We start from the raw sequence: 19226 nt of genomic DNA on the forward strand, positions 1-19226 counted from the left end.
GACATGTAGTAGAAAAATGAAGAGATGATCCCCATTCCCCTCACTAGTAGTGGCCCACATTGGATTGGAATCATAGCCAGAAAAATGATATGGTGTGAGTACCCACATTGATAAGTTAGGTATACCATCTCAATCATCATATCTACAATACTGCTTTTGACCAAGCAGTATCCCAAAGTGGGACCCCTTAACCCTATATACACTAGTGTACTGTGCAGTATTCCACACTGGATTATAAAAAAAATTATTTTCTCGGAGCAAATCAGCCGTTAATTCCGCAATAATGTCATTGTTCCAGCCAGATCACAACCAGAATGGCTGTTGACCAGATAATATTGTTTGACCAGATAGAATTAGTAGTTAAAAGTCTTTGATAATTATAGGAAGAGGGCATCAAAGATACAGCTGTAAGACGTACAGGGACAAAAGGGTAAATTCAATGATAAGATTCCATTATTCCTCATCTTATGTTAGCCAAAAAAAAAATGAAAAAAGATTCTGCAGGTATTAAAAATAATATGAGCAGTCATCCTCTGCTAGTACCAACATTATTCTATCCAGCTGGACCAATGAGAGGAAAGGAGATCTTGTCTATGGTCCATATTGCCCTTCAGATTGAATGGTGTGGAAGGGAGATTTAGTGGGGCCATGAGGGTCAAGCGTTTTTTGGAGATGGTGCTCATGGAGTGTGATGGAGCTTAGGTGCATGATGATTGATTTTCTCAAAAGAAATGAATTGGGGTTTGGTACTTTGGTTAGTTGGCAATGAGAGAAGATGAGTGTGTAACAGCAAATACAGGTCTGTTAAGAATAGTTGGCAAATGTGTCAGTGAAAAAGAAAGAGTATTATTATGTGAAAGAAATAAGCAAGCAAGCAAAGGCAGGGCAAGCTTGGCCTTGAAGAGAAGAACCTCTCCCATCTTCACTGAGAAAGGCAATTAAAAAATCAAATCTTGAAGCATATTATATTTGGAAGACCAGAAAAGAAGATAAAAATTACAAGGAGTAAAGGTGTGGGAGGAAAAAGAGATTAGGTTCTGTAATAATTCAGGAACAAAGAGCAGTTGGCAGTAGTTAGTATGTCTTTTAAAATCATACATGTCACCTGTTAGCTTGGGCAGGTAAGCAAAGGCTCTCTCTCTCTTTATTTACTCTCTGTGTGGGTTTCTCTTTCTTAGGTTTATAGGCCTCTACATTGTCTGTGATCTATAAAGGTCCCAATTTTATGCTCTTTTTGCTGTTTGTGCAAGTACCCAACTGGTGAATTTTGGGTTCTTTCCTTGGGCGAATTTAAGCAAAGCAATTGATGCTCTGGGAGGTACTATTAAACCTATTAAGGGTGCTGTGATTGAAATCTGTTCCACTTCAGTTCTTTGCATAATTCTAGTTGAATTGGATGCTATTTGTTCCGTTTTTGGGCAACCCATCAGAGAATATCTTAAAAGGGTATCTGCAACTTTCCCTTTCTTACTTCTTGGGGTTTGTTGGTTCTTGATTCAAAACTTGAACAACTGGGCAATTCCTCAATTGGAGCTCTCTAGACACCAATTTCCATACCACATTCCAATCTTGGGGTCATCCTTTCTGGTTGGTTTATAGTTGAATTTCCAATCATTTTTGTAATTGATAAAATCTTAGTTCATGTTTAAGCAAAAGCGAAAAAGGGAATCTGCTTTATTTTGATTGGATTGGTGAGCTGTTTCTTAGCTAATGCTGGTGTTTGTCTATGCCTACTTTATGCTTTGAAAGGTTCACTTTGTTGTCTGTTGGAAGCATTTTCCTTTTATTCATTACATTATAGCAGACTTGATCCTAGGGTTTTTGAAGAATTGTTTAGTAGCTTCTTCTGTTTAGATTCTATGTCTTATATTCTGGATTTCTCCTTTCATTTACAGAGTTGGATGCTGCAATGAGAGGTCTCTTTTACTTTTACTGCCACTGAGTTCTATAAAGCTGCCAAGGTTTATTGTTCCTTGTTGAGTCCTGCAAGGCATCACCAGCTAATTTTGGTCAAACCCACTTTTACTTTGCTTCTATGTATATTTTCAGTTAAACATCTGCTTTTAGTCCTTATCTTGATTACCTGTTAAGTTGAGGTTTTCATCTAGGTTCTATATAGAGTTGGGTTGTGTAGATTTTGACCATTTGGCTTTAAAATCTAGAACATGAGTGGTGGGGATAATGATGATATGGGGTTCCAATCTAGAGGAGAGAGTGCGCTGAACTGTCCCTCATCAGGGATAAACACAAATCCAATTAGCTCAATGTCCATGTATAAGCCTTCAAATGAAGCAGACCCTTTCTATTGTTCTAGTTGGGATCCAATTGTTCCAATGAGTCAGCCTGAGAATTTTGCAGGTGCATCAATGGTTTCACATGGTGCATTTGCAAATTCTATTTATCCTGTTGTAATGGGAAATCAGGGAATTAGTGGTCCTTCGCACCTTGTTCATTATGCACCCGATTCGAGTTATAGTGAGCTGGTGCCAAAGCTTCCATCCTTTGGTAGTGGGGGTTTTTCAGATATGGTTAGTTCCTTTGCATTTCCTGACTGTAGCCAGATTACTACTACCGGGTGCCCTCCAAATTATGCTGCACAACACCAGGTCAGAGATGAAGCGACTTTGACAATTGGTGAACAATCTCAGGAGGACCGCCAAATGTCAGATGGAGCTCTTGAAGCTTCACCAGTTGGACGGAGGAGAAAACGAGCTCCCGAGTCTACTTCTCCATTTGATCCAAATAAGGTAATTTGAATAGTGATACACTTGTGCTCTAGTTATGTCTCTCAATGAAAGCACATTCACTTTTGTTTAAATGATCTGATTATAAAGTTGAAAGAATTTGTGGCTGTGAGCTGATAAGAATTCACATCCATTTGAATTTGCAATGTCCACACTGAGGTAGTTGTATTGTGATTTTCCAGCAGAATATTGAAGGAGAGCGACAAAAAGCTTCCTCTGCGGAGAGCTCTGATGTTCAAAAGGAACAGGATGAAAAGAAACCAAAGTTTGAAAGGCACACAGGCACAAATTCACATGGTAAACAAGCTTCTAAACAAGCTAAAGAAAATTCTAATAGTGGAGAAGCCCCTAAAGATGATTACATTCATGTGAGAGCCAGAAGGGGTCAGGCTACAAACAGTCATAGTCTTGCTGAAAGGGTACCCTGCTTATCTCATTGTTTCAGATTTCTGTAACTTTTCGATAAAATATCTGTATTGAAGCTTGAGAGACATTTGCGTGCAGGTGAGAAGAGAAAAGATTAGTGAGCGGATGAGATTGCTTCAAGAACTTGTTCCAGGATGCAATAAGGTAATTAGAGATAACTAAGCTTATCAACTGCTGCTTCTTGGATATATATAGGCTTGCTGATTAGTTTAAGGTTATTGAATCAGATTACTGGGAAGGCAGTAATGCTTGATGAGATTATCAACTATGTGCAATCACTGCAGCAGCAAGTTGAGGTATGCTATTCGCTGTCTTCACAGTTGGAGTTATTTTCTATTGATTGTTTGTGTAATTTATCATGCAACTTATGATCATAAACTTGCTTTTGTATTGCAGTTTCTGTCGATGAAGCTTGCCACTGTCAATTCAGAACTGAACATTGATATAGAGAGGATTCTATCCAAAGATGTAAGTCGAAATCCACACTGCTAAAAGTGAAATGGAAAGTAAGCACTTGTTTATTTCTGTGTACCGGTTAGCGATAATTTGTTTTTTGCTTTTCTCACCTAGATTCTTCAAGCACGAGGAGGTAATACGTCTCTTCTGGGCTTTGGTTCTGGGATGAACTCTACTCATCCTTACCAACACGGACTTTTGCAAGTAACCACACCTGTTATCCCCAGTACAAATCCTCAATTTGCATCCTTGCCTCCTGTGAGTAAAAGATCCTCATCCCTTCTTTTCTTTATCCTGTGCTTGTTGAAATACTCATGGAAGCAATATTTGAATGTTCGCAGACTGGTATGGACAATGATCTCCATAATTTCTTTCACATGGGATATGACTCAAGTTCTGCTATTGGCAATTTGGGACCAAACGGTAATTGGCAGGTCTTACGAGCTTTCATTAAATGTTTTCCTCTGGTTCTCTAACCTCGAGAGTCCATCGTTTCTGCAGGACGGTTGAAATCAGAGCTCTGAGGTCTTCAGGAAACAAAAGCGAATTTTTTCTGCTGACAGCGATTTGAAGTTGACTGCAAGCTGAACACATTTAGAAAGGGAAAAGAGAGAAATGTTCTTCAGTTGTGTTGTATAGGGTTCTCAGAGGCTAACTGTTCTTCGAAGTTTTAGCAGAAGAAGTTGACATTTTAAAGAGTTACAAACAATGTATATTCAGATTTAAGACAACAACTAAGTGGGGACTTTGATTGGAGACAATGATTGTAAAATTCTTTTTGTCAAAATTCCATTTGATTGCTGTAGAGTAAGGCAAGTGTGTGAAGATTTGTGATAAGGGTTTTATAGAAACTGTTAAAAGTAGTTTTCTTGTAGAGTGTTTTATTTTTAAAAAACATGTAGTCGACCCAGGCTACCCAATTGTCCACCGGCCAGTTGGTAAGTAAATTTTGGGTCATATGTAAGATCTCGTAATTTTTACGGATCAATTGACACGTCTTGAGCAAAGGTTCATTTCATAAATTGTGATAATGAAAATACCTATGAGACTTGAACTCATGACCTCCTGTTTGCATTAAGAGATCCGTAGTCAAGTTCACCATCTCAACCAACAATCCGTTGTTTTCTTGCAGAATTGATCAAGCTAGAAAGACAAATTGGCCGGATATTGCGACATGCAAATCTAAATGGCTTGTGTGTTGGTTGCACCTTCTGGACTTGGACTCTGTTACGGTGAAGGGCCTCAACATTCAACAGGCCCAGGGCCTCTCAAAGATAGAGTAAGACTTTGTCCACAATTCACATGATTAAGGCCATTGAGTACGAGGAATTTTCGTTTTCGTACATGTACTAGAGGATCAAAAAAGAAAACACAGTCTCGCGAAAGGTCGAAGCTTCGCGGAGGAACATGTCTTCGGATCGATCTCTCAGGGGATAATGTTACTCCACGAAGCCTATGTAGCGAAAAGTTAGTGATAACGTGACCAAATATCATGTGGTAGGACAGACGTCAGCGAGTGTCTGACGGGAGCTATAAGGGGACCGAGAGTGTTCTCCGGACATATCCGACACTCAAATATGCTCAAATAAGAGTGCAGGATTTAACATTCAAGATACTTTATCTAGTGCTGCAAATCCCTTTTATATGAGTTGGAGAGTTGGGACTAGAACTTTTCTTCCATGACTCTTAGACGTCTTTTATACGAGTTGAAGAGTTCTAACTTGGGTAGGTGGAGAACTCTTCTTCCATCAGGGCTTTCAAGCTGGCATGTTAAGTGAGGCATCTCGGTCTTGTCGTTGCTCTCTTCTTAGTTACCCTGCCTTCTGCATGCTCGCCGCCCTGCTTTATTCTTGAATGGGAATCTCGACCCTACCTTGATCGGCAACCGAGGTGGCTCCTCGGCTTTTATGCCGTACGAGATTCTAGTGGAGGTTACTTTTGTATTATCAAGTCGTTTGAATAGAACACACTATCAATCCACACAAGAACAAATGGCAAATGTCCCATCAATCCACACATCTGCCGCCACTCTCTATTTGGTTGTGTGTTTGTGGACCGTGCACCACCATTTTCAACGGCCTTGGCCATATAACTCTCTCCAACTACACATATGTCACTACAACATAATATTTAGGGTGTTTCTAAACGCAAACAACTAGTCAATCCCAGCCCTCTTGAAGGGTGAAGCAAAGACTTCCACCTTGTATTTTCTTCCTGTCATTATCCAAACAGGTTTGAAAGAGTAACTGACAAAACAAATTTTCTCGGGAAAATGAGAGGTAAAGCTCGAGAAAAGTAGATCTATAGAATCCAAATACAACCCATAAATTCCGTTAACCAACTTTGAGAGGGCCTACAAGGTTGGCTCTGTAATTAGACAAAACCCACACGTATCCATGTGCTTTCCGGAAACATATACATCACTTGGAAAGCAACTTTGCTCTCAATTACTCTCTCTTTTATGACCAATTAATCCAATGCAAATCACTGGATAATGTTTTTGTTTCCCATTACATGTCAATCCACAAGGAATTTAAAATTATACCTAGATTCATCATTACATAATAGACTTATCACCTAATTATTGCGGTATATTTTTTTTAAAACCGAGAACAAAACTCAGGATGCCTGCCCTTTGGACTACCCACTAAACCTAAACTCGAGCCAGGAGCATAGTGTTGGTTAACAAACGCATGAGATATAATTCTTGAAGAAGCTCCAACACATTTCTTCAACGACTTACATATTGAATTGAATTGCCAACATGATAAAAAAAAAAAAAAGGGGGAGAGCAGCGAAAAGATGAATGTTATGTACTGTCTTAAAACTATAACTAAAACGTACTCCTGTTGAGGTTTGAACAACAATTTTTCTTACAAAAAGAATTGACACAGAGAAAGAATCAAAAAAAATAAGAAACAGAACCAGCAAGAGCTTACATATGTTGAAGAGCATCACCACTCTTATCTCTTTTAGACAATGAAGTCTCTTTTTTTCTGCCCTTCTAACATGTTTTCTTCCAATGTTGGGTGGGGTTTGTAATAGTCTTCAGGAGGGTGCGAAGAACAGGCAAGAAAGGAACCACCTTCAAACCCGCAACGATGTATCCACAACAATTCACATTTTAGTTATTCTCAGATGTTGCAAACTTGCAATCCACCCATTACTGCTTGTTTCTATGAACTCTCAATCATTCACTTATGTTCCCGAATAGGCTACCGTTTCATATTCATTCTAACTAACCTGCTCACCGATCAAGTCCAGACCGACCAGCAGGAAAGATACTCCCTGAAACAACAAGAAGTAAAAATGGATACCCTGAGCCGACAACAGACTCCTAGCTGAAGCTGTTAGAAGAAGGAAAGCAAGTGCCAGCTCCTTAGTATATATCCTATTGTGCTTCTTCTTTCTCGCAGCCTTCTCTTGCTGCAGAATTTCCTCCTTCATTTCACCGAGGTCAGGCACCGACACCATTCTATGAGGTTTTGCTTCCTTTTCAACCAAGGAAACAAGATCGCCTTCGGAGGAGCGGCCTGATTTCTTAGTAACAACCCACTCATAAGCACTTCCCAGCTGGAACAAACCAGAGACCATGGCATTGAACTTGGTCACCGACATAGTGTTCTCAAAAAGAAGGTAAGGGACAATGAAGGGAAAAGATTTTGGAGCTGGGAGGATGTTGAGGAATGACATGGTGGCTGGAATGTAACAAACAACCCATGCTGGGAGCTCGGCCTCTGGTATGAACATTGTCATGGGCAGAATTATGCAGAAAAGGGTGAAAGAGTAAAATGGTAGGATCAGTTTTCTAAGCAGGAAGAAGAGGAAGATCATATTGAATTTCTTCCAAAAGCTAATCTGCATCCACCATAATCAGCAACTGATATCAGAAACAGGAATTCAGAGAATTCGATCAATTATAGCTGTAATTAGTTCACATTTAAGTAAGTCTACCTTAGCTCGGATAATATCGGGCAAACATAGCCTAAACAATTGCATTGGTCCAGAATGCCATCTATGTTGTTGCTTTCTGTAAGCTTCATAAGACTCTGGTAGTTCACACTGGCACTGAAGATTAACTAACAGTCAATTTCATGGAAACTATGAATTGAAAGTACTCCAATTTAAGCAATCAAGTCAAAGAAATACCTCGACATCATTGAGAAAAACGAATTTCCATCCGTGAAGATGAGCTCTGACAGCAATGTCCATGTCCTCAACAGTGGTTCTCTCTAACCACCCACCTGCATCCTCCAAAGCCTTAATCCTCCACACTCCAGCAGTCCCATTGAACCCGAAGAAATTCAAGAAAACACCATTCACTTGCTGCTCTACCTCAAAATGAAAAGCCAAATTAACATTCTGCAACCTTGTCAACAGGTTCTCATCCTTGTTCACAAAAGACCACCTTGCTTGAACAAGTCCAAGCTCTTCATTACCCTGTAATTTAACCAACATGGAATACTCTCTTTAATTTAAATCATTTCTACAATTCATTCATTCAAGGTAGTTCAAAGTAAGGATATAACTTCAAATCGCAATGATGGAAGGTTATTTAGCAGTTACCTTAAAATGGGGGACAGTTCTTTTGAGAAAATCAGGTGTCGGCTGGAAATCAGCGTCGAAAATAGCTACAAATTCGTAATCTTTGACATAGCTACAATTCATGGCGGATTTGAGATTACCAGCCTTGTACCCATCTCTTATCACGCGATGCCGATACACAATGTGGGCACCATCTTGCTGCCATTTGTGCACCTCCTCTTTGATCAGAGACTGGGTAGTCGGATCGTCTGAATCATCAAGAACTTGAATCAAAATGTTCGACTTCGGCCAGTCCAAATTGCACACAGCAGCTATCGATTGTTGATACACCTAAAACCCCCACAAACATAGAAGATCAATCAGGACAAAAGCAACTAAAAATCCGCACAATTGATAAACTAGAAGTCAAAAGTTTTTCCTTTTATACCTCTTTTTCATTGCACATTGGGATCTGAACAAGAACCATTGGGAAATAGCCATTCTCGCCGGATTCAAGATCTGCTACTGCATCTTGTTTGGGTATGGGTTTAATCTTCTTAAAGCGGATCCAGAAACAGCCGAAGCAGAGAACGAGTCTATCAATACTCTGGATAAGGAAGAGCAGAATACATACATTGGCGAGCAATTGAAGAGGAGGAGCAAGATACTCCACACGAATCAAAACCCACTTAGAATACAGCGAATCAAAGAGACTCTTAAACCCCAAAGACGTGGAAATCAAATACTTTAATCGCATTTGTGCCGCATCGAAATGCCAGCCATTGAAGTACGCAGCAACCTCAAACACAAGAAGAAGTACTGATAACCAAAGAAAGGCCTTGATGAAAGAGTAGAACCTACTTTTAATTGTTGGGTTCTCGTGTTCTCTGTTGTTTTCGTTGTCCCCGTCAGTGTCGGTGTCGGTGCGTCCGGATGAGACGCGGCGGCGCACGGCGGAACCAAGGCTTACCATTGCGGAGGCAATGGAGGTTAAACAACCGGCGGCTCTGTGAGCTTTGAGGAGGAGAACCCAAGTGAGCTGCTTCGCGTTCTTGCCTCTGGGTTTCCTGTCTCGGGGACCGTGACTCGGCGAGTCATCGAGGATGAAATCTTCCTCCGTCGGACCCTCTAACTCCACCATTGACCAGTTGGGGTTCTCCATCTTGACCACCACAGGCGTGCCTCTGTGACTCTCCTTCCCCCACCACTGAAAGGAGGGTGTCATTGTTGCTAATTTTTTTTTTCTGATCTCAAAAACCCAAACGACGAATTTAACAGCAAAAAAAAATACAAAACCCAACAAGAAAAATGTGAATAAGAGACTATGAATCTGATCTCATTATGACATAAATAAGAGAGATTGGAGAACGAGACGCGTGGAAGAAGAAGCAAATTGAGGAGTCTCTCTATATCAAGGTCACAGATGGAGATTCAACTTATATGAACAACAAAAACACACTGTTTTAGAGAGAGAAAATTGGTATGAATTGTTAGAGAGAGAAGGATGACCTATGAGAATAGTCCAAAGAAGCTCCCATACAATTTACAGCTTGCAATGGAGAGAAAAGGAAAGGAATTATAAAGGGTGGGATTTTGGAAAGAAAATCGATAACAGCTCAACACGTCTTTGATTAATTTAATTGTTTGTGTTTGAAAAACCGAAAAGCAAAATCAGAATAAGTCACCAACATCCAAGTTCCCTTCTTTCTTCCAAAAATCGATTCTTTTTTACAGAATCGATCAGAGGGTGATTAATTATGGTAAGAAACCAATCATAGATAGCACTTCGTGTGTTTAATTCAAAATTAAAAACATAACAAAGCAGAAACAGAGTTCCGACAATGACAGGATCTCCTTTCCTTTCCTTTTCTTTTCTTTTTTGATTTTCCCCCGCATGCAATGAAAATAGCAACCACCAAAAGAACCCTACAAAATTAAAACACAAAAGGAAAATTTTACAGCGGCGAAATAGAAACAGGAGGAAGAGAAATCAGAAATGTAGATCGGAAGCCTCATTTCGATCGCGTTTCCTTCTGGGGTTCGCTGTAATTTTCCGTTTTCTCGCGTGCGACAGAAATCAAAGCTAATTCCAGTAAAACATGATCACACGCGCCAGTGGAGTCAAAGATGACAAGCCAATCAAAACCCAACAAAAGTGAAAATACTTAATTAAAAAATAATCTTGTTTTCTTTTATTTATTTGACCAAGTTGGGGTCTCCTAATAAAAGGTAAATACCGTTAATCTAGAAGCTCCAAATCGGCTTTGTTTTTGTTTCATATTATATTATCATTCACGCCACAACAAGTGCGTGTATTACACCATTATCTACATATTAATAAAGGACAATGCTAGAGACTCTCAAAATTTGATCCCCAAAAGTCCCCAAAATCTATGTGGCATTCCCCAAATCTATGTGGCATTAAAATAGTCATTGATTAAAAACACACATGTAGGGTTCACTTCACATCCAACACTTCACATTAAATAGAGGTCTTTTGGGGTCACTTTTTGAGAATATCAAGCATTATTCATTAATAATATGGCTATTAGCTTAAAAGTATAATTCTTGCATTGATAGCCATGCTTACGGGTGGAAAAAAATTGTTTCGAATTGGACAACATCCCTTATTTACGAAATATTTATATATTCGAACCCTAATCCGGATTGAATTTTGAATGTACTTAATTTATCAAAATCGAATTGATTTAAATCTGAATAATAACATAATCCGGATTAGGATATAGACAAGTAAACTGTAAAAAAAAAATTGTGTTTAGACTCGAATTTCACACATATAACTTATGGATAGAGTTTTGTCACCCCTAATTATGATGATTCAAAGGAAACAATTAAATGAGTTGAAATTAGTTACAAATATTTACGGGTCTTAAAATTAGTAATAAACATTTATTTGTCTTAACTAATTAAGATTGGTTTCTAATTATTGATAGTTAGTTCACACTTTGATCAACAATAAATAATATATATTTATTTTTACTATATTGCTAGATTCTTATCTATTTTTTTATAATCGATAATAACATCGTACAAATCTATCTTTCAGGGTTTAAATATTCAAACTTAAATTCGAACCGACAGACCCGCATGCATAAAAGTAATATCATATTAAGGACAATGAACAACAATTGTTCTATATAAATCCAACATCGTGAATGAGAACCTCCTCTTCTTAGAATTTTAAATCTAATGTATCAAGCTATTTTGTGGTGTGAATATAGTTATTTTCTTTCGGTTGAAAGATTTCCTTTGAGAAATTTATACCAAGTAAAATCATATAGTTGTCTTATTTAAAAAAAATTTTGATTGAATATTTACCACAAAAGTCAAAACCTTATACAAATCAACATGAAAAGAAAATGAAGAACCCCCACCGATTGTCCAATACGAGCACTAAGTTGAAGGAAAACAGCTTATCAAAAATAAAAATTGAAGGAAAACAAATCATAAAAAATAAAATGGAAAAAAATATATAAAAACAAAAAGTTTCACTAGGTCAAGGTCGTGCGCACACGCACCATTAGCGCGGCTACACTTGCGAATTGTGATTACGCCGAGAATAAAGTGGATAAGACATAAATTGTCTAAAATAGCCTCGACAACCCAATAAGCCACCGACAGTTTCAGTCAAAGCGTAGTGAAATCGTGGAGGGATAATCTCGGAATATCCTAAACGCCAGCGCACGAGGCAGGAGAAGTGATGTGTAATAAGAATCGGTCCTCACGCTGTTCTATCGTCCTTCCGGTGAATAGTGACCGTATTTTGTCGATCTAATCAAACGGTCAAAACAAATGTTTGTCTGATCAACGGTTCGATCTGTTTGACATGACAAAATCATCAGAAAGCGTACCGTTTTAATTGCATCGTAACAAATCTCATTTCACGTGGGGATAAAAACTTCAAAATTTCAAAAAACGCAAAGTGGGGCCGACAATTAAGAACAAGCATGGCCCACAAGAAAAAGGAGGGTAAAATGGGTAATTTATAGAGATTTATTGGATGGAGGAGAGTGGAATCAAGTGGTTGGTACAGTAAATATTTGAGATGGAACCGGAGGTGTCAGTCAAAATGAGCCGTCCATCAAAACACATGATGGGTTTGGTGAGGGAGTTTGTGTGACATAAACCCTATCAGGTATTGCACGTGATTTCAATGCCTAAAGGACACGTCGACGGCGGTGGTCCACGGTCAGAGGCAGGCTGGGCTTGATTCATCACAGCCGGCTGCCACTGGTTGTTGCGCGCAATCTCCGCTGCCTTAACAGAACCGTTTTGCACGCTGATGTCCACCTAGTTGGTTATCATTGGTGTATCTCTATTCGGTGGGCAGGTTCGAACCTTACTAATAGCATTCGCGTGTAATTATGTAAGTGTGTGATGTGTCGACAAAAAAATAAGTTAGCATAGATGCTAACATAATTGTTTTACCAAACGCACAAAATACACTAACGTATGATAAAATTATCAAAGTATCATCAAACAATTGATAACTTATTTGTCAACTTATAAATTAACTTATTTTTAAAAATTTATAAATTAATAAGTATAAATTAGCATCAACTTTAACAGTATCACTAGATACCCGACATCTTATTTATGAATGTATTTTTCTGGAGTAAATCTATAAAGTCATGCAATAACTCCTAAATCACTATGCCATTAAAGTATATGAAAATTTCATCTATATTGTCTTATTTAGAATCCAACCTACAAACTGGAGAGAAAGTATATCCTTCTATTATTCCTAAATACTAAGAAAAGTTGTTACACAAGAAAAGAAAATCCAAAGGAAAGAACAAGCCTAGCTAGTGGGGTGGTCATTGGTCCAAGAACAACATCGAGGAATCATGGATGACAACTCTACATATGATTACTTTCTTTTCCTAAAACAAGGAGAAGAAAACTAAACATGTTTTGCCATCTCGGGTGCTGCAATATAATATTGAGTAAGAACAAGAAAAGTAAAGTAAACCAACAAAACATGTAGGTCCTTTTTGGGACTTTTGAGTTTTGGGGGGTATCTCTTTGAAATTTTTAATGCGCTGGGTTAGGTGTAACCAAAGAGAATTGATCCATAATAATGATGATGATGATGATGATTTAACAAGTGTAAGCTTTGATTGAAGCTTAAAGGCATATTTTGTATATATATTTAACTATATATGTATATGTTGATTGGAGTAATTGAATTGATTGATTTAAATAAAATGTTATGGTAGGTGGACTTATTGTTAGTGTGGCTAGGGCCCCTCCATGTGTATGTCATGTACCGACACACCACTTTTTGAATCTCTCTTTAATCATCAATATAATGTATGTGCAAAAAAATAAAATCATCAAATATAATTAGTAAATGTCATATTTCAAAATATTTAACTAATTAATTAATTAAGGTTTTAATTTTACATTAATTGGAAGAGTCTTACAGGTGGAACAAAAGACTAGTGACGTCTCTAAATAGACAATTTAGACCTAACTGCTTCTCTGTCAACTACTAATTGAATTAAGGAGATGACCCACTAAAAAAAATATATATTAACATTATATTTTTAAAAATAGAAAATGTGCAACCTTAATAGCATCTCACAAGGGGGCGGTTTGGTCTATGTGCTCTCCATGTATTGCTTGTTTTGTTCTCACATTCATATACATACACACACACACATATACACACACACACATATATATATATATATATATATATATATATAATCATATTTAATCATGAGAATGTCCAGGTTCATCTCTAATGAAGGCACAATTTTGTTTTGTATAGGGAAATTACAGGGTTATAGACTCATAATACATATCTTTACAAGACCCATGAATCTATGGTTACAAACATAATATATCATTGACCTCTCTAGTATTTATTGTTGTTTTTTTTTGGTTTTGTTATTCATTCTAGTTGACCACTCTTTCGGCCCAACTGGCCCGGCAATCATCACCTGCTTAAATTGAAAAGGCAGCACGTTTTCAACAAAAAGTAAATTTTCTTGGCCATCACCGTCGATGCAAAATTTTCTTTGAACTTATCAAATTCCAAGCCTATTATGGTTGTGTTTGGTTCACAACGGGAACAAGAACGGGAATGGGAACGAGAAAGGTAAATAGGTATAAGAGATGAATGATATGAAAAAGTAGTAAAATATCTCTAACAAGCCTTTGGTTATCTTTGGAAGAAAATTCTTGATTCAAATATAATATGGAATATCAATAGAGATTTTCATACTACTAACCAATGAACAATAATAATTCAAACCAAGGGTTGTAATGAAAAGAATGGGAGGAGAAGCTCATTTAACAAAACATTGACTATTCCGCTAGGAATGGAAATGGGCAAACCATTCCCAATTCCGGCCTTAGAAGCCAACCAAACATGGGAAAAAAATGGCATTCCCAGGTCAAACTGCCAACGAAACGCGACCTAAGTTCAATCTGTTGATATAAGACAAGTTCAGGGCTTGATTGTGGCAGTCATATACGCCTTAGATCAAGCCATCTTATTAAATATAAATATAACAAAGAAAATATGAATTCAAACAATGTCACACAACATGGCTGTCAACAAAGGGCTGATAAGAAGTTGGTATTGGCTAACAGTATATAATACGTACCTTCAAGTCTTTGAATCTCATGCGATGTTTTTATCATATCAGTCCCTTTCAGAACACAAACTTGTGACTCAGCAGCTGTTTCAATGTTCATTTCACAAACTACTACACCGATATTGCCCAACTCTCTTCTCCCCTGAACTTACATTCAAAATAATTCAGTAAGGTATATATATCACCAACTTTTTTGTGTTCCTGTCTTACGAAAACTTACACGATTGTGTAAGGTGTGCTATGAATTGTCAGAGTCATCGTATAGGAACTATCAAAGTTTCTCAACTTACGAACAAGAAATGTCTGCCAATGCCACTTAATTGCTCTAATGGAATGTAACATCAACGCCCTGCCTTAATTTACAAGAAAGAAAGAGAAGTACCAATCGTGATTGAGGAACTGAAATGCTATTCCAAGAGCTCCACGTTCATGGTTCCATTAAAGCCAACTAGCCCCGAGTGTGTTAGATGTGCAAGATTAAATGGCCTCAAAGGAACTGCAACCTCAACTTGGAACTTCCTTGTCAGTGCTGAAAATGGCGTAGATGTCACTAGAAATAGCTGCAACACTTGAGGTGACTGCCAATATTATCATCATCCATGATATTAGTCTGTCCTGCTTTGTTGCAATTCCATGTGTGTCCCTGCATAACAAATGGAATTGAGGAATACTCACGAATTAAGATCCTAAAATTGGACAAGGCAGAGATTAACATATATTTGATGCCGAGTTGCAGATGAAGCTTTTCTTTTCCAGTGGAGGGTGGCATTTGGCGGGGGGTTTGCCTTGTGCCAATACTACTTGTCAATAATCGAAGATGCAAACCAACAAAAATTGAAAACCCCATAATTGAAAACCCTACTAGTCAATAATCAAGATACTGCAAAGTTAGACATTCTTTTGAAGATGCAATGTCAATACTTGCCACACAACAGTGAGTAACATACAATTATATATGGCATCTTTGGACTAAGAATGCAAATATTGTGGCTGCAATTGACAATATGAGGTTTCTATGTTCTAGGTAAAATGCTCATTACTTTGGTTTTTGTTATAAATGGGAAAAAGGGAAAATAATTTTTAAACTCCAGATTTCTCTGTTGAAACCAAAAACTAGCAAATCAAAACTCTGACTAGTCCAGCTCCAAGAGGCAACCTAACATTTTGAATGTCCTAAGAATGAATGTCTCCAGATGTAGTAATTCAATGTTAAGTACTGTTGTTTACCTAAGAGTGATGGCAGCTGGAAATATAAAACCAACGGAGATCGCAGCAGTGGCTCCAGTAAACTGGAAGGCATCCCAGATGTCAGGCACAAATTCAGCTCCCACAAATATCAAACCCATGAGAGCTACAGTTACTAAAAAGAATCTGCGGTTGTCAAATGTGATTGGAATGGCATGGGGAAAGAGAAGACCATCCACATTGAGTCGAAGGGAATAAAAAACAAGTGGGAAAACAAGCATCAGGTGGAGGCCATAACTCGCCCTAACCACATCATCAAGAAACGAGCTGTATGGGATTCCAAGATCACCATCAAAATTGGCGAGTACATCATCCAGTGTCTGATCCCCAAAAAGAAGTACTCCAAAGAAACTGGTGGCAATGTAAACAGTTGAGCATAACATGAGGGATGTATGAACTATTGACTTCATTTGCGTGGGGTCTTTCAATTCGTTATCTATGGGGTGAACTGCAAAATGCATTACAACAAGGATCAAATATAAAGAGTTGAATTGAGCAAAGATATGTATTTAAGTATTTAACCAAAGGCAACTGTGCTTGCATGTGAGGGGAACAAGTTGCAGTGGCTATTCACCAGCCAGAGTGACAGTCACTGGAGCGGCAGCGTTACTGCAGCTGTCCCTTGATTAATGAAAATTTTAGCGACTTTCTTTTTTATTGCAAATTATTTCAACCTTCATTCTGCCGCATGGTATAACAAATTCAACTCGTAGACAAATCTCGCATTCACATTAGTTAGATAACACCAATAACATTCAAGTCAAAGCGAAGAGACATGAAAATCTGATTCAAAATTTCAGCATAATCAAGCTCTATAAAACTATTGATTCAGAACTGGAAAGACGTGGTCTCATAACTGCTTTCAGTGCTTTTAGCTTACCCAAAATAAAATCACAAGTGCAAAGAAAGATCCCATAGCCACATTTTTTTGATAAGTTGTTGTTATTATTATTATTATTATTATGAGCATGAGAGGGGACTCAAAACCTTTCTCATAGCCACTCTTGCGCTATCAACCGCAAGGGGAAACATTGAGAACTTACCATTGTGGTGGCAAATATATGCAGTGACCAAAACAGGAACAGTGGTGAAAAGCTTCCAAAATGACGCCTGATCCACAAGTGCAGGCATCAAACGAGGCATTCCAATGCTTCCATTCATCACTTTAACAATTGCTACCCCCGCCGTAATTGCAACAAACACAATAGCCAAGCCCACTGATATTGCTGATGTATATCTCAATGAATCTAGCATTTCCAAAATGATAGAAAACGATAATCAAGTGCTGTATTCCACAAGAACCATCTTAGAATAACTATTTAAGGGCAGTCCAACAAAGACATTAATGCACTTCACAAAACTCAAACAGGTAAACATATACAGAGTTATCATATCGTAGGAAAATATAGATAGCCACTGTAATGTTTTGTCCATACAGAAGTTAAAAGACTAGTTTCAAAAAATTTGTTGCCAATCATATCGTGAAAATGGACATAAAAATTGACATGGCCAGCAATCCCCTAAGTGAGAAATGTAAAGCGTGCATATGTGGGTAAAGTGGGTTATTTTTGGATACACAAATGAACAGTTTAACAAAGAAGCACAACAATACATAAAAGTTACATGCAGGATGGTATTATCAATTGCTAATTTCCACTGTAAAGCGTGCATATGTGGGTAAAGTGGGTTATTTTTGGATACACAAATGAACAATTTAACAAAGAAGCACAACAATACATAAAAGTTATATGGCAGGACGGTATTATCAATCACTAATTTCCACAAACACAATAGTTATATAACTATTAGAGTGAAAGGCGATGTATCAGAAGCATTGACACAGTTCACAGAACCCAAACATGTGCTCATATCTAGAGAACAATATTCATATCTATTGGAATACTTAAAACTAAGGTCGCAAACGGCCCCTTCTAAAAGTTAATGACGTACTAGTAAGAAACTTTCTTGGATATCAGATCATCATATATATTTCCCCTCATTAATTTTCATTCAAGTGTCGACAACATGACAAGCACCATGAACACTCCCTTATTTTGGTAATTTAAAATGTGTAATGTATAGTTTGGACGTAAAAATTATTACACAAATAAACAATTTCACAAAATAACACAAACATAAATAAAATCTTTTTAGGCCTACCAACAAAATTTGAAATTCTTGCTGCTCAAAAATATGAGAAGACTTGTCAAACAGAGTAAAAAAACACTAAAAGAAAATCATACCCACACGCTTGAAAGAAATTAGAGGAGCAAACACAAAAAGAGTTGTGGGAAGCAACAAGGAGGAGCGTGAAGTCCACCAATGCTGTCCAAACCATTCTTCCATCAATCCCGAATGGTGCACTCCTCCCGACCCCGTCCCAGATAACACATCACCTGCCACACATCATATATTTTGTTTACCCACAAACTATTACATGAAAATAAAAAACAGACCAGGTTGTGAGTTCTGGACCAAACATCATACACCCATGCTTAGTCTTAAGTAATTTCAACAAGTGTTAGTCAGGATTGGCACCAAATCATAGGCTTCTAAAACCCTAGAACCAAAATTTGGACTCCAGAAAAATGTAATCATGAACCAAATTCTTATTGTCCCCTGAAAATTCTAGCAAAGTAATATCGTACCGATAATTATCATGTAGACAACAAGCATGCCAAGATTGTTCACAACGATGCAGGCCTGGAGGAGCGTACTACCAGTCCCACCGAACGCGTCGGCAACGACCCCGGAATACGAGGCGGTCTTGGAGGCCCGACTGAACCTCAGGATCATATCAATAGACGATTCCGTCAGCATCCCACACACAAAGATCATAATTAGTCCTGGAATAAGCCCCAGTTCCTTAACGGTAGCCGGCAGGGCCATGATTCCAGCGCCAACGACGGAGGTAGATAGATTAAAGACAGCCCCCGAGAACGACGCACCCGGAAGGTTCTCTTGGTGATAGTTATCGGCATGCTTCTGATGAGGTATGAGAAGGCCTCTGGTACTCCGGCGTTGTTTCCGATCGGCGGAGGACATAATCGACATCTCGACGAGGATTTGCCGTCCAAGGAACGGGACGTAGGGCGCGGGCTTTTTATGTCGGAGAGCTATTAGAAAAAGATCGGGTACATGCGGGAAGAACGGGAGCACGAGTAGTGGAGTGTTTGTAGCAAACAGGGTGATGACACGTGTA

General features: G+C 38.2%; 3 protein-coding genes across 7 annotated transcripts; 1 reads left to right on the forward strand and 2 right to left on the reverse strand.

Annotated features, from left to right (window-relative positions):
* The first annotated feature begins 766 nt into the window (after window positions 1-766).
* On the forward strand, window positions 767-4500 carry LOC120009670 (transcription factor bHLH74-like). 5 transcript variants are annotated; one of them, XM_038860341.1, is made up of 10 exons: window positions 769-1121; window positions 1251-1318; window positions 1896-2747; window positions 2927-3163; window positions 3249-3314; window positions 3398-3466; window positions 3567-3638; window positions 3741-3884; window positions 3968-4049; window positions 4128-4500. In XM_038860341.1, the coding sequence occupies exons 3-10, from the start codon at window positions 2166-2168 to the stop codon at window positions 4148-4150; spliced, it is 1275 nt and encodes a 424-aa protein (XP_038716269.1). In that variant the 5' UTR covers window positions 769-1121; window positions 1251-1318; window positions 1896-2165; the 3' UTR covers window positions 4151-4500. The 5 variants fall into 5 exon arrangements, with proteins under 5 accessions (XP_038716270.1, XP_038716269.1, XP_038716268.1 ...); XM_038860340.1 differs by having other exon boundaries at window positions 769-1318; XM_038860339.1 differs by lacking the exon at window positions 1251-1318 and having other exon boundaries at window positions 770-1121.
* A 1914-nt stretch (window positions 4501-6414) lies between these two features.
* On the reverse strand, window positions 6415-9694 carry LOC120009669 (probable xyloglucan glycosyltransferase 12). The gene is made up of 5 exons (XM_038860337.1): window positions 8599-9694; window positions 8193-8501; window positions 7776-8066; window positions 7581-7694; window positions 6415-7484 (listed from the first exon to the last, which is right to left on the reverse strand). Exons 1-5 carry the CDS (start codon window positions 9373-9375, stop codon window positions 6861-6863), a joined length of 2115 nt encoding a protein of 704 aa, XP_038716265.1. The 5' UTR covers window positions 9376-9694; the 3' UTR covers window positions 6415-6860.
* Window positions 9695-14612: 4918 nt separating this feature from the next.
* LOC120008520 (amino acid transporter AVT6A-like) lies at window positions 14613-19131 on the reverse strand. The gene is made up of 5 exons (XM_038858866.1): window positions 18673-19131; window positions 18268-18420; window positions 17068-17271; window positions 16007-16472; window positions 14613-15422 (listed from the first exon to the last, which is right to left on the reverse strand). The coding sequence occupies exons 1-5, from the start codon at window positions 19076-19078 to the stop codon at window positions 15284-15286; spliced, it is 1368 nt and encodes a 455-aa protein (XP_038714794.1). The 5' UTR covers window positions 19079-19131; the 3' UTR covers window positions 14613-15283.
* Window positions 19132-19226: the final 95 nt, after the last annotated feature.

The sequence above is a fragment of the Tripterygium wilfordii genome, chromosome 11 (assembly GCF_013401445.1).
Source record: "Tripterygium wilfordii isolate XIE 37 chromosome 11, ASM1340144v1, whole genome shotgun sequence".
NCBI classification, from domain to species: domain Eukaryota; kingdom Viridiplantae; phylum Streptophyta; class Magnoliopsida; order Celastrales; family Celastraceae; genus Tripterygium; species Tripterygium wilfordii.